Below are 20723 nucleotides of genomic sequence, written 5' to 3'. Positions count from 1 at the left end.
AGCTAAAAAGTTTATCATATGATCTAGGTCCCTGCTTTCTGGAAGAAAAAGTATTGTACTTCCATGAACACAGCACAGTATTGCTGGTGCCAATATCCCCAAGACATCTGCTATCTCTCCACTTAAGTCTCTGCTCAGGCATCACATCTTCAGAGTAAAGAGCCCCTTCGCCCCTTGCAATGCCCTTCCTCTGCCTTATTTCCTAGCCCTTATCATGACATGCACTACATGTCTATTTGTCTATTTGCTTAGTTAAATCTCTCCTGCTCCCCAAGCTCAAAAGGACTGGATTAACAGTTATATTCTTAGCGCTCTGAATTGCCTGGCACTAGTAGAGGCTCAATCAATATTTGTTGAACCAATGAACTGAATTAATAAATGATGGGTAGTGAATGAGATTGAGACTATAAAAGAACTATATCTCCTTTACTATACTGTGTCCCCATCATTTTTTTGTTAGGATGAAACAGCCTTGCTATTGTTGGCCAAGCTGGGGGAACTTTCCCAAATCCAGTGCACAAGAGGCTAGACAGCCATCATGGTACCTGGAGTCCTACTGCCTTCTGTTATTAGCTTTTGGCCTTGGGCAAATCCCTTAACTCTCCCACCCTCCTATTATCTTATCAGTAAGCACATTGGTGCCCTTAAGATTCGTGAGTATTAAAGAGATGCTGTAAGGAAGAAAGTAGAAACAAATGTTCCAATTTTCAAAATAGAGAAAGAAGATGGAATCAGAAATACTAAATATTGCTAATGTTCACATTAACTTGGGCCAGTTTTTTTCATTCACAAATGCAACGGATTATTTCTCCAAATGCTACTCCGGTCCCTGCCATGTACTGGGCACTGTGCTGGGCACTGGGGTCACAGGGCTGAGTGCCTGCTATGAGGCTCCGCTTCTGGATTTAACACGCCTTCTGAGCTGGCAGATGGGGCAGATGTGGTAGACATGGACAGTGTAAGTGACCTCACCTGGTACCCCCCAGATATCCTTGTGGAAAACATGGAGAGACGTGCTGGGTGGACAGCTGTGTGAATTAGTTAGCTTTCCCCAAAGGAGGACAACTGCAGGGTAGGTATCAGCGTGACGAAGGCTTCTAGGAGAGGGCATATGCTTTCTGCCTGGCCCTCCTCTTCAATACTTCTCTCCCTGACTTAGAGGATGTCTAACAAAATGCTTAACAAACATGGGTGACAGGAAACTGATCCAAAAGACTTTTAAAGATGTTGACAACACTCTGAGTCTAACAAGATTCATTTTCATCTAGTAATTCAGCACTTAACACTTTTAGCACTTCGGCCAAAAAAAAAAAATCAATAATTTAAGTGCTGAACAGGGGAGACAGTTCAGCAGCAGTTTTTGTTGACAGCAGGCTCATTATGTCCAAAGTGTAATATGTCTGTTGAACAAACAAACGAGAAAACCAGCCTCAGCTAATGCTGCACTCAGAGGCCCAGTCCCCACAAAGCCTCCAGTGCCACCCATGGTGCTGGGACAGGGTCAGGAGGCATGTTCAGAGGAGCATGGACCGGGGAAGGGATCCTGCACTGCGCCGTATGAGGACTATTGGGAGGAATCTGAAATGCGTAAGAGGGGGACAATAGAGAGACCTGAAAGCCTCTGAGTCGTCTGAATGAAAGATTCGATTCTATCCTATATGCCCCGAAGGATCAAATTACAAACAGTGCATTAGATCTATATAACGTGGAGACAGATCTGGGCTCAACCCAGGTAAATTCCCACCGCCTAGCTCTCCAATGCAGACTAGACTACCACCAAGGGAGAGGGGATGAGTTTCCACTACTACAAGGCCATGCTGATCAGCTGGGCCCCATGGAGGGTCAGGAAGCTTTCTAGGTGGGTGGCTGGGTTAGATGGCATCTGAAGTCCCTTCCAACACCGGCAGGCTGGGACACCAGGAGGGTGCTTTAATGACCACTACCCCCCGCAGAGAGTTGGGGTGGGGCTTGGATCCCATGATGCATCATGGGAAAAAGGGCTTTGGAAGCTCAGAAGTGTTCCAAGGGTGGAGGGTGGTGGTGTTACTGAACACGCGATTTCCAGAATATGCTTCTTTCCTACAGCAAGGCGTGGCTGTGTCTGTACAGCCCATTCAGGGGTGAAATACAGGCCAGGCTGGTGCCCCACTCTGCCCACTCAGGGAGAATTTCCTTGTGTACTTGAAGGTGAGCTAAGAGACAGGGCTGAGGGGAGGGGCTGGGGAAGGTTGGGGAGGCCTTTCTGGTTATAGAGGAGAGCACAGAATAAAGTGTAATCACAGGTGGCCACACCCAGCATCCCAAGAGGCCCGGCTGAGAGGCTGTTGCTGGGCCTCAGAAGCAGGAGGGGTAAGAGAGCAGAACTAGTCTTGGGAGGATGGTGACTCATTTATTTAGCTCCTGGGGGCCAATTCAGCAAACTCTGCATTTCCTCCAGGTCTGGAGAATGTGTTCATCTCCAAATAGATTTCTTTTTCTAGCCAGAGACACCCTTCCTCAGGAACTGGGGCTCAAAGGGAAATGTCCAGCAGCTGTCCATAAGGTCTGGGGCAGGGAGTATGGGTAACTTATGGTGAATTTGGGGGTCGTTACCTAGAAGTACAGCCTGAAGAGCAGGAACAGGGAGAGACTGCAGGGACCAGGACAGAGTGTGACTGTTAAGTGACTGCTTAGAGCTCCCTGGTTCTGGCCTATGAAAGCCAACTTAAAAAATTTTTTTAAACATTGATTTCAGAGAGGAAGGGAGAGGGAGAGAAATACAAATGATGAGAGAAAATCATCGATCGAACCAGGACCTCCTGGTTCATAAGTCGACACTCAACCACTGAGCCACATCAGCTGGGCATGAAAACCAACGTAAGTTTTCAGGAGTTTTGCAAGATGGTTAATGTTACATTGGTAGCTTGAAACTGTCCGTGGTGGGAGCATTTACACCACAGAAGTTAGCAAATGCTGCAAACCAAAGCCTCTTCCACCTCCACCCAGAGAGCTCTGCGTATAGGAATGCAAAACCTGGGGGCTGACAGTCTAGTCCAGTGGTCGGCAAACTGCGGCTCGCGAGCCACATGCGGCTCTTTGGCCCCTTGAGTGTGGCTCTCCCACAAAATACCACGGCCTGGGCGAGTCTATTTTGAAGAAGTGGCATTAGAAGAAGTTTAAGTTTAAAAAATTTGGCTCTCAAAAGAAATTTCAATCGTTGTACTGTTGATATTTGGCTCTGTTGACTAATGAGTTTGCCGACCACTGGTCTAGTCTGACCAGGAAGTGAGCAGATGCTCCAGGGTGAGGGGAAGCTGGGAAGCAGAACACCTGTTTCAGGTGCTCTTACTGGTATTGGAATGCCCACTGATGCTTTCTTTTCTGTTAAGCATCATCCTTGTGCAATTGTAGGGGGAGAGTGGACACCTTGTGTACTAATGAGCCAATAAAACATTTCTGCAAGCTTTAGTGCTTAACAATAATCCTGTGCAATAGGTTAGTATGATCCCCATTCTATGTATGAGAAAACAGAAGCCCACAGAGGTGAAGAAACTTCTGGAGATCACAGACAGTTTTTGCAAACATTAGGGCAAGAGCCAAGGGCTTTCTGACTAGATCACACCATGTGAATTATCGTATGTAATTACTTTTCTTAGAAGAGGAGAGTGGGAATACCCCCCCTCACCCCCCGCCCCGAGTGGAAAAGAGGACAGAGAGGAAGGGCACTGGAATCAGAATGGAGCTTCATTTCCCAGCACATGCTCTCGGGTCTCCATCCAGGTCCTGCTCCCCACTGCTCCCCACCCCGCACAGACAGCTCCCACAGGAGTTCAAATCACTTCTCCAAACACTGGTCATGCCAGCAGCAGTCATTCGCATGGAGTCCATGTAGGAAGGCACGGTGGGTTTATTGATTGAAGGTAGCATGGGGCTCCTTCCTTCAGAGGCCACGGAGAAGCTGGGAGAACTAAGGCTTGAGAAACCCAAGCTTTTAAGGTGCCCAGGACTGAGCAGGGTCGATCACTGCCTGCTGCCAGCTGTCATTCAGAATTCCTCTCCTATGCTCATGGGAGGTAAGTAGGTGGTTCAGAATCGGGATGACACCAGGGTTTTTCTAGAACAAACTACCTCTGGCACTGACATCAGCTAGAACAGAGCTCTGCCTTCATCATTCACTGCTGGGCAACCTTGCATGTGTAACTGGACCTGCTGGGGCTCGGTCTGCTAGTTAGTGAAATGCGAGTGGTTCTCCCTGCTTCCCAGCACCCTCGTGGGGACTGCTGTCTCCTTCAGGGGGCGCTGGCTGAGCACCAGGGATGGACCAGGCCCTGCTCTGGGCTCCAAGGGCCCCAAGCACACTGCTTTCATGCTTCTCTCAGCCACCAGACTGTGGGCCCTTGAGGACAGAGACCCATCATTCCTGCCTCGTTGCAGCCCGGTGTTCAGTATAGAGAGTGTCCAGCTATCTACTGGTGCAGGTATGACTGGCAGGAGTAGTAGGCCTTTGCAAAAACGTACCTTTTTAGCTGCAGACTTACTGTTTTTTAAAAAATTACTTTTAATAGGAAAGATGAGGGAGATATAGAAACATCAATGATGAGAGAGAATCATTGATCACTGCCTCCTGCATGCCCTACACTGAAATGGAGCCCACAATCCGGGCATGTGCCCTGATCAGGAATCAAACCATGACCTCCTGGTTCATAGGTCGATGCTCAACCACTGAGCAACACCGGCTGGGCCAGATTTACTTTCTTGACCCTGAATGCCTCTGGCTACAACAGAGAAGTCACAGTCGCTGATGCAGGGGAGTGGTGGCAGCCAGCCCAGAGCTGAGGCGATCAGAAAGCACGAGGCGCTGGCAGGAGCCCTAATGGACTGGACTCTCCACCTGTGTGACCCAGGCAAGTTGCTCAACCTTTCTGATCTGGGGTCCTTGTTTATAAAATGGGTGCAATGATACCTAAGTTACGGGGTTGTTAGAAGTAAATGAGAAAAAGCATACAAAACTGGCACTTGGAAGGTACTTGGCATGTGGTAGTTACATGATCCATACAAGCCGCAGCCTACGTTCAGGGCGGCCACTTTTGCTTCTGCCGTGTGGGCTACACAAGGGTCCTGTCCTTGCTGGAGGAACCTGCTTGCCCTAAGCTCCCAGGGAAGTGGGAGAGGGGGAAGGTGGCATTATCCGTCACCTTGAGCAAGAGACTCGGCTCCTCTGAGCTTCAGTTTCCCATCAAGTAAAAGTGGAGCAGCCAATACCTCTTCCCAGGGCTACAGGGGAGGGTGCGCTACACACAATGGGAGCTTCCCCTCTGCATTGAACTCTAACACCCTCCCCAAGACACCCCAGCACCTCACCCCTGGGTCCCCCTCCATACACCCTTCCCCCACAGATGGCCTTCCTCTTTGTGACTTTACACCCACCACCACCTCGCAGGGTCCTTTCTGCAAACCATGGACAGCTGAGGCCTGCATCTTCTCAGCATGTCTTCCTAAGTGAAGCCCTTCTTTTGTGCCCTCCACCTACCAGTGCCTGCCCTCCCAGGCCACAGCACAGGGCTGCAGGCCCTGGCCCACTTGGGGCCACACTGGGCTTAGCCAGGAGCCGGCAGTCCTGGAGTGCCAGGACCAGCAGGTGAGACCTGGTTTCCTCCAACCGGGAGAGTCCAAGGACCTGGGGGAGGTCAGGGCCTGAAGTCATCTGGTAAATACAAGGTTTGGCTGAACAGATGGGAAGCAGCAAGAGGCACGGCTGATACACGGCTTGGTCCCCGGTCCAGCACATGCCCCTATGTTGTCCCTGATCAGACCCCACTGTGTAGGGGTGTCTGAACATGCCTAAAGCCTTATATCTTGTGCCTTTGCTGCCACAGCTGCCTCTGCAGGGCACGTCCATGTGCCCTCACCTTCCCCCTCGCCGTGGGGAAGCCGCTCCTTTCCCAGCTCAGCCGGAGCCCGAGTCTCCCAGGAGGCCTTTCCCAATTTTGCATGTCCCCAACCCAGGTAGCACGACCCTGCCTGGTCTGTATGTGTGTTAACCTACCACCTGTGATACCATGGGGCCCTATCTGCCTGTATCCCTGTGGACTGGTTCCCAGTTCCCATTGCCATGCTGGTCATGGGGGGCTCCCAGTGTATTTGTTAAATGATTGAATGACTGACCGAATGAGGGGCTGAGTGATGTGTTAAAAGGCTCAGGGATCCAAAAAGGGATGGGGTCAATGAGGGCTCCCCCAACGCTCTCCCACTCAGTCAATACAGAGCAGGAAGGGCTGGCTGCAGAGCCAGGCCAGCCCAATTTAGCTTAAAGAGGCCCCTGGAACAGCAGGCCTGGGTCACCTACATCTGATCTCAGGGCTGACTGGGCAGAACAGACCCCAGGAGAGTTCCTCAGCGGTGTACCACGGGGATATTAACGAACTAATTACTTTTAATAGAATTTTTAGACAGTGGTTTACAAAAGGAGACTTGTAAATGTTCGCTGGCCCTGCCTGCACTTCTGGGGTGTTGCTGACATGTGGCTAATAGGAGAGAGGCCGTAGACTTGGACCTGAGTCTTTCTTCTCCCAACTATTGCACTTTCCTAGAAATTGTATGTGCCCCACCCTTCCACCCATTTCTAGGGGACTCCTCGCTCACGTAATAGTGCCAAACCAGTGATTTCTAGGAGGCCCTTAGTGGCATATCAGATGCAATGTGTGTGCACACTGTGTGTGTGTGTGTGTGGGGGGTGTTTATAGCTGGAAACACATATTTGATATGCCTATTGTGTTCCTAATAAAAAATAGTTACTGAATGGATGAGTGAATGAAAGGAATCATACTGAAATTACTCGCCTAAGTTTACACAATTCCTCAGCAGTAGGGCTGGGACAAAGCCTAGGATTCCTGCATTTCTACTCTGCAGAGTCATCCCACTCTTCCTCCTGCAGACCAAGAACTCCAAGGACAGCAAACACCCTTGGGCCACTACTCGTCCCCCTGCCCCTCCCACCGGGCCAGGCAGACACCGGAGCTCCTAGATCTCCTGGGAGAGGGGGGCAGCGCGTCCCGGCTCCTCGGCCGGTGGCTACTTGACCACCTGTTCCCAGATTTATTTTAAGCTTCGTATACTTGGGCCATTAACTATTTTTGTAGCTGTTTAGGGCACTCGTCCTGCTTGGTAGTAAGAGGATAGACAATAAAATCTCTGTTCTCTGGGTAAATATCAGAGTTCAGGTAACAAGTTGATCGGATAAAAAACCTGGATAAGACCATGAGAGTGAGTGAGTGTTCGCAAGCCTTGTGGCTGGCCCGCCTCCTCCTAAATGAGGACATAAAGGAGCATAGTGGGACCTGAGGCTGCCTTGCCTTTTACACAGGAGGACTCCGGGTCTTAAGTGAGTTGGAGCTCAGGGATATGTCCAGTTTAAAGACCTTGGTGGCCCAAGCGGCCAGGGAGAGAGGTCACTGTGCACAGAGAGAAAAACCCAGCAGAACATAAGAAAAGAAATAGGAGAGTCTGTTTGGAGTCTATTTGGATGAGTCAAAGCAAGGGCAGGCAGTTCGCCCAGATGGTCCCTGGGGTGCTGCCCCCAGGGGCACGAGAGCTGTCAATCACAGCCACAGAAAAGGCTTAGGGGGACCTTCAAAGCTGCTGAATTGACTGCATTGCTGCAAAGCCAATGCGTTTCACAGGCAGCTGAGCAGAGGGCCTGCAAGGCAGGGGGCTCCAGCCCTTAAAGAGATGAGAGGGCTGTAAAGTGTGAAAACATCTGAACCAGCTTCTGTGGCCGCAGCTGCAAGGCCTGGGCAGGGGCCATTCACAGCCAGGGCCCTGGCCACCCTCTCCGCCTCCAGCTGTGAAATCAGCATGGGAACCCCAATGACTGATCAAAGGTCCAGCTTCCACAGGACGTCTGCTCCCGACCCACCGAAGTGGGAATGGCGCTGGGATAGGGAGGACGAGGAATGCAGCGGTCTGGCCTCCCTAACATGCTGGCCCAGCTCAGCCTCCCTGTGACAGGAAAGGTAGGAGAGCATCACCTTGACCCCCAATCTCTAAGCACAGTTTCTTGGGGTCCTGGACACCATTCTCCTCATCCGTGGGCTGCAGAGGGGTAGAGGGGACGGATGAACACAGCTTTTGCCCAACGGTGCCAAGGAGATAACTGACTTCTGACATGAGCTCCCCAGACAGCCCTGAAGTCCTGACTGTGTGCCCCACCTCCCTCTGGTCAACAATGAGGCCACATCCTTGATGAACTGCCAAACCCTTTTAACATCACCCACCATCAAATCATACTACATACATACCTACCTACCTACCCTTCAACTTGTTCCTAAACTGTCAACTGAGTGCCCTCATTTATAGGGGCTGTGCCTGGTGGATGAGACCGACCCTACCAAGGTTTCTACTTTCTAGTCTAATGCTCATGCAGCCCCACGTGCTGGGGCCATGCAGACAGAGGAAGACTGAGCACTAAATACACACACAACTAGACCAGGTGCAGTATTTGTCTTCCTACAAGCCAAAGGCAAAGATATGTGAGGAACAGTGTATATGTGTCGACGTTTGAGGAAGAGTAGGGGTGGGTTTTTGTGTGTGGATAAGGTGAGGGTGGAGGAGCTGGTAAATCTAGAGGGTTTCCTGATATTGCCAGTGGAGGTACCAGAGGGAGAACTTCACTCGGTCAGCATTGTTGCACGTGGAATGAATGTTACAGGAAATGGGAGAACTTGAAGGACCTTTCAGAGGTGGAGAAAGAACACATGAATGAGGGGTGTATGCTTAGAAAGAGCAAGAGGGCCTCTGTGTTACCACGAGGATTCTGGGAGGGACTGCAATGCTGCTTGCTGGGAGGGAGCGACAGTTGAGAATGTAGTAACTTGGAGAGTTCCTTAGAACTGGGGTGCTGGGCTGTGGCAGGAGGGCTGTGGGAGTCCAGGTGGCAGGTGGCAGAGATGCGGAAGAACAGAAGCGGTGATACAGAAATTCATACAACATAGTGAACGGAGGCCCACACACCTAGTTCACACGCAGGTCCTGGAGACAATGTTTTCATGGAACAAGCATCGTAGAATTGCAGGAGCCCAGGTGACACACCCCTGCTCTCAGGGAGGTCTGTCTGGACCAAGGGCTCAGCTACCTCGCGGGACGTGAGGTGCTGTGGTTAGACAGCAGCAGGGGCGAGACTCCGGCAGAATGTGGCAGGAAGAAGCAGGCCACAGGGATGTGTCCAGTGGTCGCTGCTTTAGTACTTTCTAAGCTTACGGCCTGTCTTTAGTGCACAGTAAACACAGAGTGACATCCTCACAAGCAATCACGAGTTGCCCCACGTTGGGCTGAAATGGACTGAGGGGTGGGGGCTGAATGGCCATCATCCACGTGGTGCGCCTCATACAGCATGGGGCCAGCACCACGAATGCTGCTCTACTCAAATGGGAGGAGAGAAAAAGCCTCCTCCATGTTAATAACTTTATTCCCCAAACTTCAAAAATGAAATTGCCAAGTTAAAAACTTGCCTTGAAAAAAATTTCTAATTTATTATAAAGAAGGTCCGGGGCTTGGGAATTTTGCAATGCAGATTCCTAATTTTCCAAAGTGAGGTTCTCCTGTGCATTTGAGTAGATTATGCTCGGCTCTGCTTGCCCTCAGCACAACGGGAACGTTATTAAAACGGCTGCCCCGGTCTCAGGAGGGGCGCTGCTTCTCGCTTCCCTTTCTCATTTTGAGGACTTCGTCAGATACTGTCCTTTCCGACAGGGGAAGAAATTGGGTTTCTGAGAGGCGACCTAGAGATGTGCTCAGCTGTGCAGGCCTTGAGGAAACAAGTCAGACTGGGTCCGACAATAATGAGATTAGACCTCCCCGAATGAGGAGGTGGGCATCCTTCCAGAGGCCCTCGTGTGCCCAAGCCCTGCCCCCCTTGGCCCTGGCTTTCCTGAGGACACAGCGCCAGAGAGCAGCTGGTGCTCTCAGATAATGAGCATCGCGGGGCAGTGCAGCAGGGCCTCCCCTGAGAAGCGGGATCAGCCTCCTGCAATCCTAGTGGGAAGAAGGCAGGGGGACCAGGAAACGCACATGGAAGACATTCCTATGCGCAAGCCACTCTTAGCATCCCCGGAGTGGGGAGGAGGGCCCTCCAAAAGCCAACTGGCCTCAAAGTTTAGCACTCCCCATAGACTATGTTCCCCATGAGCCTATGTTCTGGCGACCTCAAGCCCTCTGCCCTCCCACTTACTCCACTGCTGCCCTAACTCCTCCCATGATTCCCCCCATCCTGATTGGTTTCCTTGGGAACCAGCCTGGCCCAGGGAAGCCAATGGCAATCTCCTCATAGCCCAGTGGCCCAGCCAAGGCCATAAAGACACCAGACCTTGGCCTAGTCTCTACTATAGATGCTGAGATTTCCCGCCAGATTCTTCAGCCCTGGATCTCAGAGGTCACAAACAGGTGTGTGGCTTCCCCAGGGCAAATTATCCCCCTGCTGTAAATGTGCCTTCCTTCCTTCCTTCTTTCCTTCTTTCCTTCCTTCCTTCCTTCCTTCCTTCCTTCCTTCCTCCCTCCCTCCCTCCCTCCCTCCCTCTCTCTCTCCCTTCCTTCCTTCCTCCCTCCCTCCCTCCCTCCCTCTCTCTCTCCCTTACTTCCTCCCTCCCTCCCTTCTGTCCTCTTTCCCTCCCTTCCTTCCTACCTCTCTGTGAGTAGTTTAATGGTGAAGTACTGGTGACTCCTCAGAGATGATAGCCTGGGGACAGTTCCTGTTGGGGAACTGGAGCTTACCTTTCTCACCCAAAAGGATAGACCAGCTCCGTGGTGGCTTCCAGGGCGCTGAGCGCCTCAGGGCCGCTACCCCACCCCCACCCCCTCCGCCAGCAACTGGGATTTATTAAGCTCCGCTGTGTGCTGAGGCTCCTCTACTTAACTACACTCGGATCAGCATTTTTGGGCAGCACAGGCCCTTCCTGAAGCCCTCTTGCTAATCCCCACCAAACCCAAACTTCTCCCAGCTGCTGGGGCAGCAAAACAGGCTGGGGAGAGGCAGCCGCTGCCAGCTGCCAATGCAGTGCCCTCGACCTCCTGGCCCACCCCAGTCGGCCCCTGAGCCTTGGGTATGGTGGTGAGGGCCTTTGTGCCCACCACCTGCTAAACACAGGAAGTGCCCCATTGCCATGCCCATTGCTACTGTGGCCCTTGGAGAGCAGCATCCGGACAGTAAAGGAACACCCCAAATTCCTGCTCTTTACCGACACCCCAGCCCCAGCATTGCCTGCGTCTACTGAAAAGAAGAATGTTGTCCCCAATTGTGGGCCTGGTTTCCAGGGCTCCCCTAGTCCAAGCCTCCTGCTTTTCACTCACTCTGTAGAGGAAAAGGGCCGACTGTGCCTCACCGGGAAGCATTCACACAGCAGGTCTGTGTCTGTGTCAATGCCAAGTCCAGTCTGCAGTAATTCATGAAAAGCTTCTGCCATGGCAGAGTGCTTGCTGGGTATGAGTGCAGGGCAGGGAGACTAGGAAGGAGCATGGAGTCGATGCGTGGGGGCAGGGTGGGGACCAAGGACACGTCCTGGCAGGCTGGTGAATGCCCAGTGCTCTTGCACTTTTGCAGGCTGAGGAGTCAGTGGTGGACGGCTTGCTAGACACTCTGCAAAGTGCAGTTTCCGGGCAATAACAGGATGGCTAGAGTAACTGCTAGAGCTCACACTAGGCTGGGGGAGTCTGGGGCTGCCCTGTGTCTGCACCCTAATCTCCTCATGCTGCACAGCCCTGGGCTGCCCACGCGGACAGCTGTGTTTGAGATGTCTGATGCGGGGATGTCAGGGCAGGGCAACGGCTGAAAGGAGTGGGAAATGCTGCCTGGCACACAACAGGCACTCACTGCACATTTGCTCAGTGAATGAATGAATATTCTAGCTGGCTGCATTTCACATGACAGACACTTGATAAATAATTATCGAATTAATATTGACTTGTGAGACCAGACTAGAGAGAATAGGACAGTGTGAAGGTCACGGTCAGAGGATGGAGGCTGCTGGGGAAGCGCAGCAGAGTCTCGGAGAATGAGGTGTGGGAGGCGCACAGGGGGGCAAAGGTTAGAAGTGATCAGCACAAGGCCTACAGGAGCCCAACCAGGAAGCTGGGCCAGGCTTCCAGGAGCAGGAGAGGGATGATAGGACCAGGAGGAGAGGCTGCCTGGGACCTGCAACCAGCGGGAGTCTCCGAGGCCCCTGGGGACTGCAACCAGAGGGAAGGGTTGCAGGGCGTAGAGAGACAGAAGCTGAGCGAGTCCTGAAGAGAAGGGAGATTCCTCCAATGGGCAGGCAGAGAAGGTGAACATAGGGGCTCCAGTGATCATGAATGGGGGGCTGGTCTAAAAGAGACTCTAATATAAAAGTTTCCCCAAACACTCAAAGACAGACTCAGTTTACCAAATATTCCTGGTTTGGACCATTTGTCTGATGTCTGCTGTGAGTGGGGGGCAGGGTTGGCTGGGGAGTAGGAGCTGAACCCCGTGTTTGTCAAATGCAATGACTTCCTTCCAGTGTTTGCCGGGCTCTCTCCAGAGAGGCCTCCCCAGGCTGGCCAGGGAAGAGCCCAGCCCCACCAGGCCCTGCCCTCGGCCCCTGGAAGGCACGCACCCCTCCCATCGGTTGGTGGACACTCACCTGTGGACTGTCCTGGTAGGGTGGGGGAGGGACATTTTGCGTGGCCATCATCGTCAGAGCTGGGGCTGGGGAGGCATGTTGCATCATGGGATTGATTCACATCAAGGATCTGTGGCAGGAGAAAGGGGGCCACACGTTAATACTGAGCACAGGGAGCTCGGGAACCAGCAGGTGGGCATCTCCTCCGGCTGGGCCACCTGGACTGACCAGACACTGCAAGGGATGAAAGCCCAGAGAGGCCTGGGAGGGGCTTGCTGAGAGATTTGACTTGAAAGAAACAATATTCAAATCAGATGTAAAATAACCTGTAAAAGCCATGCTTAGCTCAGCATCAGCTGGGGTTGGGGCTTGAAGGAAGCAAGGGGAGGGGACAGAGGCTCAGCTGGTGGCAGCACAGGGAGAATGGGGCTGTTCGGGTATCCACAAGACAAGGTGCTTTCCCTGTCCCAGGCCTTCAGAGCAGCCACCTGCACTGTCAGGGCAGGGAGGCCTCAGGCCTTTGCCCTTCCAACTCCAGTTCCCACCTCTCTGCTGGCTCCTGCTCCTGGGTGTGCTCACCACACCCCCTAGTGGTGGGAAAGGACGTGGGGCTCTGGTCCCCTTAGACAGGAGGGTGGAGGAAGCAGTGTGTGTGTGTGTGTGTGTGTGTGTGTGTGTGTGTGTGTGTGCGCGCGCGCGTGTGTGCACGCTTATCACCTGTGGGTTTTTCTAGGTGTGTATGTGTGCTGCCGGGCTTATAGAGGTGCCTGCCCATTCTACGAAGGGAGACTTTCCTTGGGCTTCGTTCAACACAGAGTCAGAGCCCAATGGCCATCCCCCTTCTTACAGCCAAGAAGATGGAGGCCAAGAGGAGTGAGGTGTGTGTTTGGGGGCTGGGTGCTAGCGAACAGGAATGGGACCCAGGTTTCCAGATTCCCAGTTCCTGGTCTGCTCTACTGTGTCCCTGACCCCCACCCCACAATGATAAGCAAGCTGACCCCACTGGGCCTCAAGGTTTCTTCTTGAACCAGAAGCTGCTGCCGTAAGGGGAGACAGCCTAGCAGGGCAGTGCCACCCAGGGTAACAGGATGCCTAGAGAGCTGTGTGGCTCAGGAGATGCCCTGAAATATTTAGAGCTAGAAACCACAGGCATGTCGCTGTGAGGCAAGGAACCCCTGTGGGATGCAGGCCCTGTCCTCCCAGGTGGAGGGTGCTGATGGCCAAAGATGTTTGTGAGCACAACTTCAGACATCCTTCTCTTCTCCTCCTCTCCCTGAGTCCCCCTCCCCAGGGTCTCCCAAAATGTCCCATGCCTGAATTCTGGGGGAATTTGAGGGTGTTCTGGAGCTGCCTAAGTAAAGAGGAGGGTCTCCAGGGTGCTATGTGGCATGCATGTGTGTGTATGTGCATGTGTGTACATATGTGAGTGCATGTGTGTGCATTGGTTCTTTTTCAGGAAGAGGAGAAAAGATCAGTTCTGGCTGACCTGTCTCTGAAGGCACGCTTTGACCTTAAGTGCACGTGGGAAAGCACTGGAAACCCAGGTATTCATTCAAATAATGCTGCTAAATGTCAGCTGTGTGCGGGAGCTGTGCTGGAGGGTGTGGAAGCTCTCTTTGGACCCTGAGGGAATGAAGGAACATGGATTGGGGGGGCGGGTAGGCTCAGCCTTTCCTGGAACTCTGGAAGATGAGGTAAATTTTGATGGGTCAGTGGGTCCCAAAGGCAAAGGCAGAGCCCTTCTGGGAACACCAATTTCAGATGTTTCTTTGCTGCAAGAAAGTGAGCCTCTGTGGGCTGTAGTGCCAGTAGCCTCCAGCAGAGGGAGTCTGGGGGCAGAATCTGGGGTGAGAGCTCAACAGGCAGTTTTAGGGGCAACTATTCCTGGATTAAAAAGTCATTGTGAAGGCAAAGCGAAGGAAGTGCATTGAGGAGGATTTGGGCTAAAGAGAGAATCCTTTAATCTGCATTCTTTTGTTCACTGTCCAATGAATGGGAGGTCAGGTCCGCTGTCCTTAGAAATATTCACACAGCTTGAGGGCTGCCCTGCCTGGGGGTAAGGAGGGGTGGTTAGGAGTGATCTGCTCCCAGAAACAACCACTGTCAGGCTGAGCGGAGACTTCCCAGTCCAGAGGCTGCCAGGCTGTGGAGCAGGAGCCAGCCCTGCCTCGGAGGACACAGGCAAACTGTCCCGAGGATGCAGATGGTCTTTGCCCCTCCCCCTCTCTGGGGTCACCACAGGCCACTAGACCACTGCCCCATTGCCCTCTGGGCTTCTCCTGCGAGAGAACAGAAGGCCTTTTCATCAGGGGCTTAAGTTTCCCTCTCTGCTCACTCAAGCGCAGAGCCCTGGTAACCTGAGTGAGGGAGACAGGAGACGATGCCACCTTCTCTTCTTCACAAGCCCCCACCACACAGACACTGCCCATCCTTGGGACAGCCTGCTGGCCCGGCCTGGGGCTGGGGGCTAAGCGGGACCACCTGGAGAGGGATGTCGGGACCTGCCTTTCTGTGCCAGGGCCCCACAGCTGGGGTGTGGGAGCTCCTTGGGCAACATCTGGATGTCGAGCCCTCTGGGGAACCCACCCTCTGGGAGGGGGAAGGGGAGCAGCAGGCCTGATCGGCAGCTGCCCAGCCAGGTCTTCTGAGCTTTTGTTGGGCTGGGAGAGCCATGCGGCCTGTCCAGAGGCCCCAGCGCTGTTACCAAACACCAGGGCACTCGAGGGAGCAGGGCCAAGACTGCAGATGGAGGACACACCAGGAACAATTCTCCACAGGGCAACGTCCTACCGCGGAGAGGCTCGGCCTCGGGAGATTGCTTCTAATGCTGAGAACCTTATTACCTGACAGCTAGGAGGGGGAAAGCCTCATGCAGCACTTGACCCCATGTGATATCCAAGAAGAAATAATTCATGTCACTGGTATTATCATCAAAAAGAGCTACAAATGCCATTTTCCAAACACAGGACCCAGTGAGGCAGTGTGGCTGGGTGGGTGAAGGCCGTGAAAGGACACCCCTTTAGGAGGTAGACATGGGCAGCTCTCTGCCTCCCCAACTCTCTAGCTCCCCCAGCCCTGCGCGGGAGGCCCTTAGTCAGGAGCCCAAACCCCAGCATGTTGACAAACAGGCTTAGAAACAAAAAGACCCAGCTCGTTAGGAAGGAGCTCATTAGGACTTGTTGACATGAAACCTATTAGACCAATTAACATTCCATTAACGGCCTGGGGCACCAAGGGGTTAATGCTGCCCAGTAATTGGGCTGGGGTGCTGGTGTTGGGGGCTCAGGGCCTGAAGGATGAGAAAGCCTAATTGGGAACTCTCTGGCCAGCTGGCCCCTGCGGCATCTGTCCTAGCTGGGACCCTAGCTAGGACCCAGCATCCTGCTACGTGGAGAGGGAAGGAAGGGACCACTTCCCTTCGGCTCTCCACTGTGCACCCCATGGCCCCAGATTGACCAGGGCTCAAGGACAAGTTGGGGGTACTGCCACTTTCTCAGACTCTGAAAGTGGTGTTTTCTTCATCCACTGTCCACCCCCTCCATCCCCCGCTGGTCCAGTTTCTTATTCCCAAAGAAGTAAGTCCTCTCTCCTCTCTCAGATGCGACTCATTCTCACCAAACTCATTGGAAAAGCTACCATCCTTGAGGCCCTGGAGTCTAATTCATCTGAAGAATATAGTTTAGGGCAGAGGGATGGGTTAGGGAACACTGGGCCTGGGCCACCTGACTTCCTCCCTCTCCCCTTTCCTGCCTTCCTTCCCCCCTCCCTTTTCTTTCTCTCTCCCTCCCTCCCTCCCTCATTTCTTGCCTTCCCTCCCAGCATGGCACCAGGAAGCACTGCCCAGGACCCCAGAGAAGCCCTTCTTTTCTGCCCTCCGACCCACTCGCAGTGTTTTCATTGTTTTCCTTCCCTCCCTACATGGAGAGGCTGTAGAAGTCCCATTCCTTGTCTGGGCCTTGGTTTCCTCACCTGTGAACTCCCATGATCTGGGCCTGTGCTTAGGGTCAGAACGTCTGGCTCCACACCCAGCTCCCCCATTTCCTTGTGGCCTGTACAAGTCACTCTCCCTCTCCGACTGCAAAGTGAGGGATCTCACCAGAATGTTCTGGAAGTCTTTGCCCACGGTCAGCCCTGAACGCAAGGTTAGCTGAATGGAATGGGAAACTGTTGGATTGCAGCTTGAAAGTGAGGGAAGGAGGCCCCTGAGGCAGGAGAGCTGGAGCCCTCTCAGCCCCCAGGTGGGTACCACCACTCCCCCACTCCCCAGCCCCCACCCTGAGGCTGGCCCCTGGAGCAGCTGCCCAGGCTGGGTTCTGACGTCTAGACAGATTTGCAGGAGGCTGAAATAACACAATGAACTCAGCAGGAGGGCCCAAAAGGCTGCATTAGTAACCAGGCTGGCTTCAACTTCTCCCTCCGGAGTAACTGCCTCAACCTGGCGCAGTCGGTTTATTTTCCTTCAGCCTAGAGAGCTTGGTCCAGAAGACTGGTCTCTGGCCCAGGCCCTTCCCATGGGCGGCCTGTAGGTGGCGCCGCGGAGCCCACTTTAATTGCATTATATAATGTAACCTGTTTACTAAATCGTGTAATCAGTCGCCTTAGGATTTACAGCTTTGGATGTGTGTAGAGAATTGGACTTTGAGTCAAATTTAAAAACAAATAAAAATGAGAGACAGCTGTTGCTGATAGTGTGATATTCATCTTTTGGAAACAAATTCACCCCCTGGCTATAAATTATGCCTGGAAAAAAAGTGTTGTTGGTGGGAAGGAGTTGGCTAGGCTTCCTATGCTGGCAACTCAGAGCGATGAATCTTGAAATAACGGTGTCAACCTGTCACTGATTTCATGTGACTGTGGATTTATCTAAAGAAACACAAGCACGTGCACACACATAGACATACACCCACCCAGGTCTCTCCGAAAAACCTGGTAAGGGCCAGAATCACACCCTGAACGGAGCTCTGGGGTCCCTGAGTGTGGGTGGGCGCGTGGGCGCGTGGAGTCAGCCCTGGGCAGTGACAGGTGAGACCAGTGGGGGATGGTGGAGAGGACAGGGGTGGACTGGGAAGCTTTCAAATGTGAGGAGGTCTGATTAATATGTTTCAAAATGATGGACAAGGGAAGGGCCCTTGAGGAATGATGGGAAAGGGGTCTGCTCCCCAGGAGCCCGCCCCTTACAGCAGGTGGAACACTAACCTGTGACTTTTCACCCAGGTGCTCAGAGCTCAGGGCCTGAGGTGTCAGACTGCTTGCTGGTGGCCTAGCAGATGCTGCTTCCCCCATCTTTCTGACGTTGGGGTGCTGGGGCACATGGGAGTTCTCTAGTCTGATAAGTAGGCGCAGAGTGTGGTGTGGGAGCCAGGGGGCAGTGTGTCTGTTACTGAAGGGAGAACGGGTGGGAGAAGTGAGCAGCATTTGCACTCAGGGTCAGGTCCCTTTGCTTATCACATGTCCTAAAGGCTGGCTGGCTAAAGAGCCCAAGTCCTTGCAGGATGCCCCAGCCAGGAGGGCCACTCCCCTGGTGCCCTTCCGGTTCCCGCTTGGAACTCTCGTGGGAAATAATTCTGTTCGGACTCCTGCCAGAGGCAGAGATGACAACCAAGACAGAGGGCAACTCGGGCCCTTTGGCCACCACAGCTCTCGGGACGAATTGTCATTTGCTACCTTTCTGGGAAGGCTGGTTGGGAGGTGGCGCCAGGTCATGCCATATTATTATGATGCTGGTCTCCAGGGAACAGAGTGGGGACAGAGCTGAACCAGCAGGAGCTTGGACTAGGACTGGGCTTCTAACTGGAGATGTGACAGTCTCTCCCCCCTTCTTTCCCTTCCTTCGGCCCTTACCTGCCTCGTGGAGTGAATGGTCTGGAAGTGGTTTGGCCTCTGTGAAACCACAAAATCTCAGACCCTCCTGCTCCCATTCCAGGAGTGTGGCTCCTCCCATCGCCTGTGGCCCTCCTTCCAAAGGCGGCCTCTCCTTGCCTTTCCCCGCCCCCAGGGCCATTTGGCTGTTTGCTCTTTGGAATAACAAAAGGCCCCTGTGTGGCTGTGTCATGACACAGGTCATTTGTGCCCCCACTGACCCAGCCTAGAGCAAAAGTTTGGCTGGACAGACCCAGGGGGGGCTTTTCTCCCTCCATCCCTCTGTGCCCACAGTTTAGCAGGGTTCCTCAAACTACAGCCCGCGGGCCACAGGCGGCCCGCCAAGGACATTTATCGGGCCGGCTGGGTACCGCTGCCTGTCCTGCTTAGCAGCCGACTCATCCTGGGCCCGCAGTGCGCATAGGAATTTGTTCATAGTTTGTTTTTTTTAAACTATAGTCCAGCCCTCCAACCGTCTGAGGGACAGTGAACTGGCCCCCTGTTTAAAAAGTTTGAGGACCCCTGGTTTAGGGGCTTAGTGGTCACACAAGGCAGAGGATCTGACTACAGAGTGGGGATGGCAGTCACAGACCCACCACCCTCATCCATGACCAGGTCCCTGTGAGGAGCCCCCACCTCGCCCTGTTGCTTCCCATCCTGCCTGATTCACAGAGTTCCCACATGGCAGGCCCAGAGCCCAGGGCTGCAGCTCGTCCTCCTTTACTCCCTGGTTTAGCTAATTTTCAACCTGCCTTCAAAAAGCAGATGGGAGACTGCGGGCATGGCTCAGTGGTGGAGCGCCAATCTATGAACCAGGAGGTCACAGTTTGATTCCCAGTCAGGGCGCATGCCCCAGTGGCAGGTTTGAGCGATTCTCTCTCATCAGTGATGTTTCTATCACTCTCTCTCTCCTGTCCTTTCTAAACTCAATAAAAATATATTAAAAAAAAAAAAAAAAAGCAGACAGGAGTGAGAAAAGAGAGGAACCATGCTCTGCCCAGCCCTCTGCCGCCTGCTCTGCCTCCCACACGGGGACCAGGGAGTGGCAGGGCGCCCTCCTCCCCCACTCCTGCCTTGGTTGTCACACCTTTTCTGGCTTCAAAAAGCCACTGATATATTTTACAAACTGAAACAGCAATTTAATTCCTCCTGATAGCGGCAATAGTCCATTAGATCTTCCTACTGAGGAGCTTAACAATAATTCCTTTCATCCAGCTGCTGCTTCTTGATCTGAAAATCAGTCCCCTAAGAGCCAGCAAGAATTCCCATTACTCTCCCCTGAGCTCTGAGCACCTGAAGAAGATTCTCATCTCCGCCTTCAGCACTTTACAACTTGGCAATTCTTCCCTTTTGGTTCCTTTAAACAAAATAAAACAAACAGAAACCCAGAAGTGAGAGAAGCATGGAGCTGTAAGGGGATGCGTGGCCCTGCATCCCCCTCGTAGAGACCAGGCCAGCACCTTCCCCTGCTTCACTTCACATGAGGAGGCAGCAGGACCCCAATGGTCACCTCCAACCTGCTGAAAAGTGGGTGCTCCCCAGGGGGGCATCGCTAGTCTGGTCCTAGATTCACACTCACCCACAATTGCCAGGGATGTCCACTTAGACCACCTTTCCCTCCCCAGGGACTCTTCCCCTTGATACTGCGGCCCAGGAATGGGGTCAGGAGGCCTCCAGCTACCCTGGGGTGGAATCCACAGGAGATGCCAGTCAGTCCCTCTCCCTGTGTGCCGCCCAGGCTCTTCCCGTCCATCACTCAGGCAACTCCCAGACCCAGAGTGGGGTCCTGCCTCACTTTCCATCCCCTTCCTCTCTATCTAAACAGCATGAGTGGGAGAGGTGGGAGGAACAGGAAAGGAGAAAGCTTGAGGCCTTTTATTCAATTATTTTTCTTTTCTTTTAAGCCCTCAGGCCGCCCTGGTAGTCAGGGGGGCAGAGGAGAGCCTCCAGCGCTCGGTGGGGGCACATAGGATGGATTGCCGGGCCCCAGGGAGCCCTGCCTGCTCCCTCAAGACACCATCACGTGCTTGCTGTCTGCACACACAGAGAGAAACAAATCTAAAAATGAATCCAGGGACTGAAATCCCCTTCGACAAACTCGATTCCCAGGTTTATTATTTGTCGGGAGCTGACAGCAGACGCTGCTCAGGAGCCGAGCTGAGAAAACAACACGGCTGGCCCCTGAGGCTCACAGCTCAGCGGAGACGGACCCACAGCCCAGGACCCAGGTGGAGGGGCTCCCCGCTACCCACTGCCTTC

At 53.2% G+C, this 20723-nt stretch overlaps 1 protein-coding gene across 9 annotated transcripts in view; it reads right to left on the bottom strand.

The window, feature by feature from the left end:
• PKNOX2 (PBX/knotted 1 homeobox 2) overlaps nt 1–20723 on the bottom strand; it is a 309668-nt gene that overhangs the window by 68429 nt on the left and 220516 nt on the right. For all 9 annotated transcript variants that reach the window (XR_013959564.1, XM_080650408.1, XM_080650409.1 and 6 more), the window contains one exon: nt 12627–12735. Coding sequence is in view for 8 of the 9 variants with exons in the window: in XM_080650408.1 (XP_080506534.1) it covers nt 12627–12713 (87 nt within the window). In the remaining variant the exon portion in view is untranslated. The remainder of the gene's footprint in view (nt 1–12626; nt 12736–20723) is intronic.

This window comes from Plecotus auritus (genome assembly GCF_963455305.1).
Source record: "Plecotus auritus genome assembly, chromosome: 13".
Classification (NCBI taxonomy): Eukaryota; Metazoa; Chordata; class Mammalia; order Chiroptera; family Vespertilionidae; genus Plecotus; species Plecotus auritus.
The sequence above is the reverse complement of the archived record's forward strand: the minus strand, read 5'-3'. Positions and strand labels throughout refer to the sequence as shown.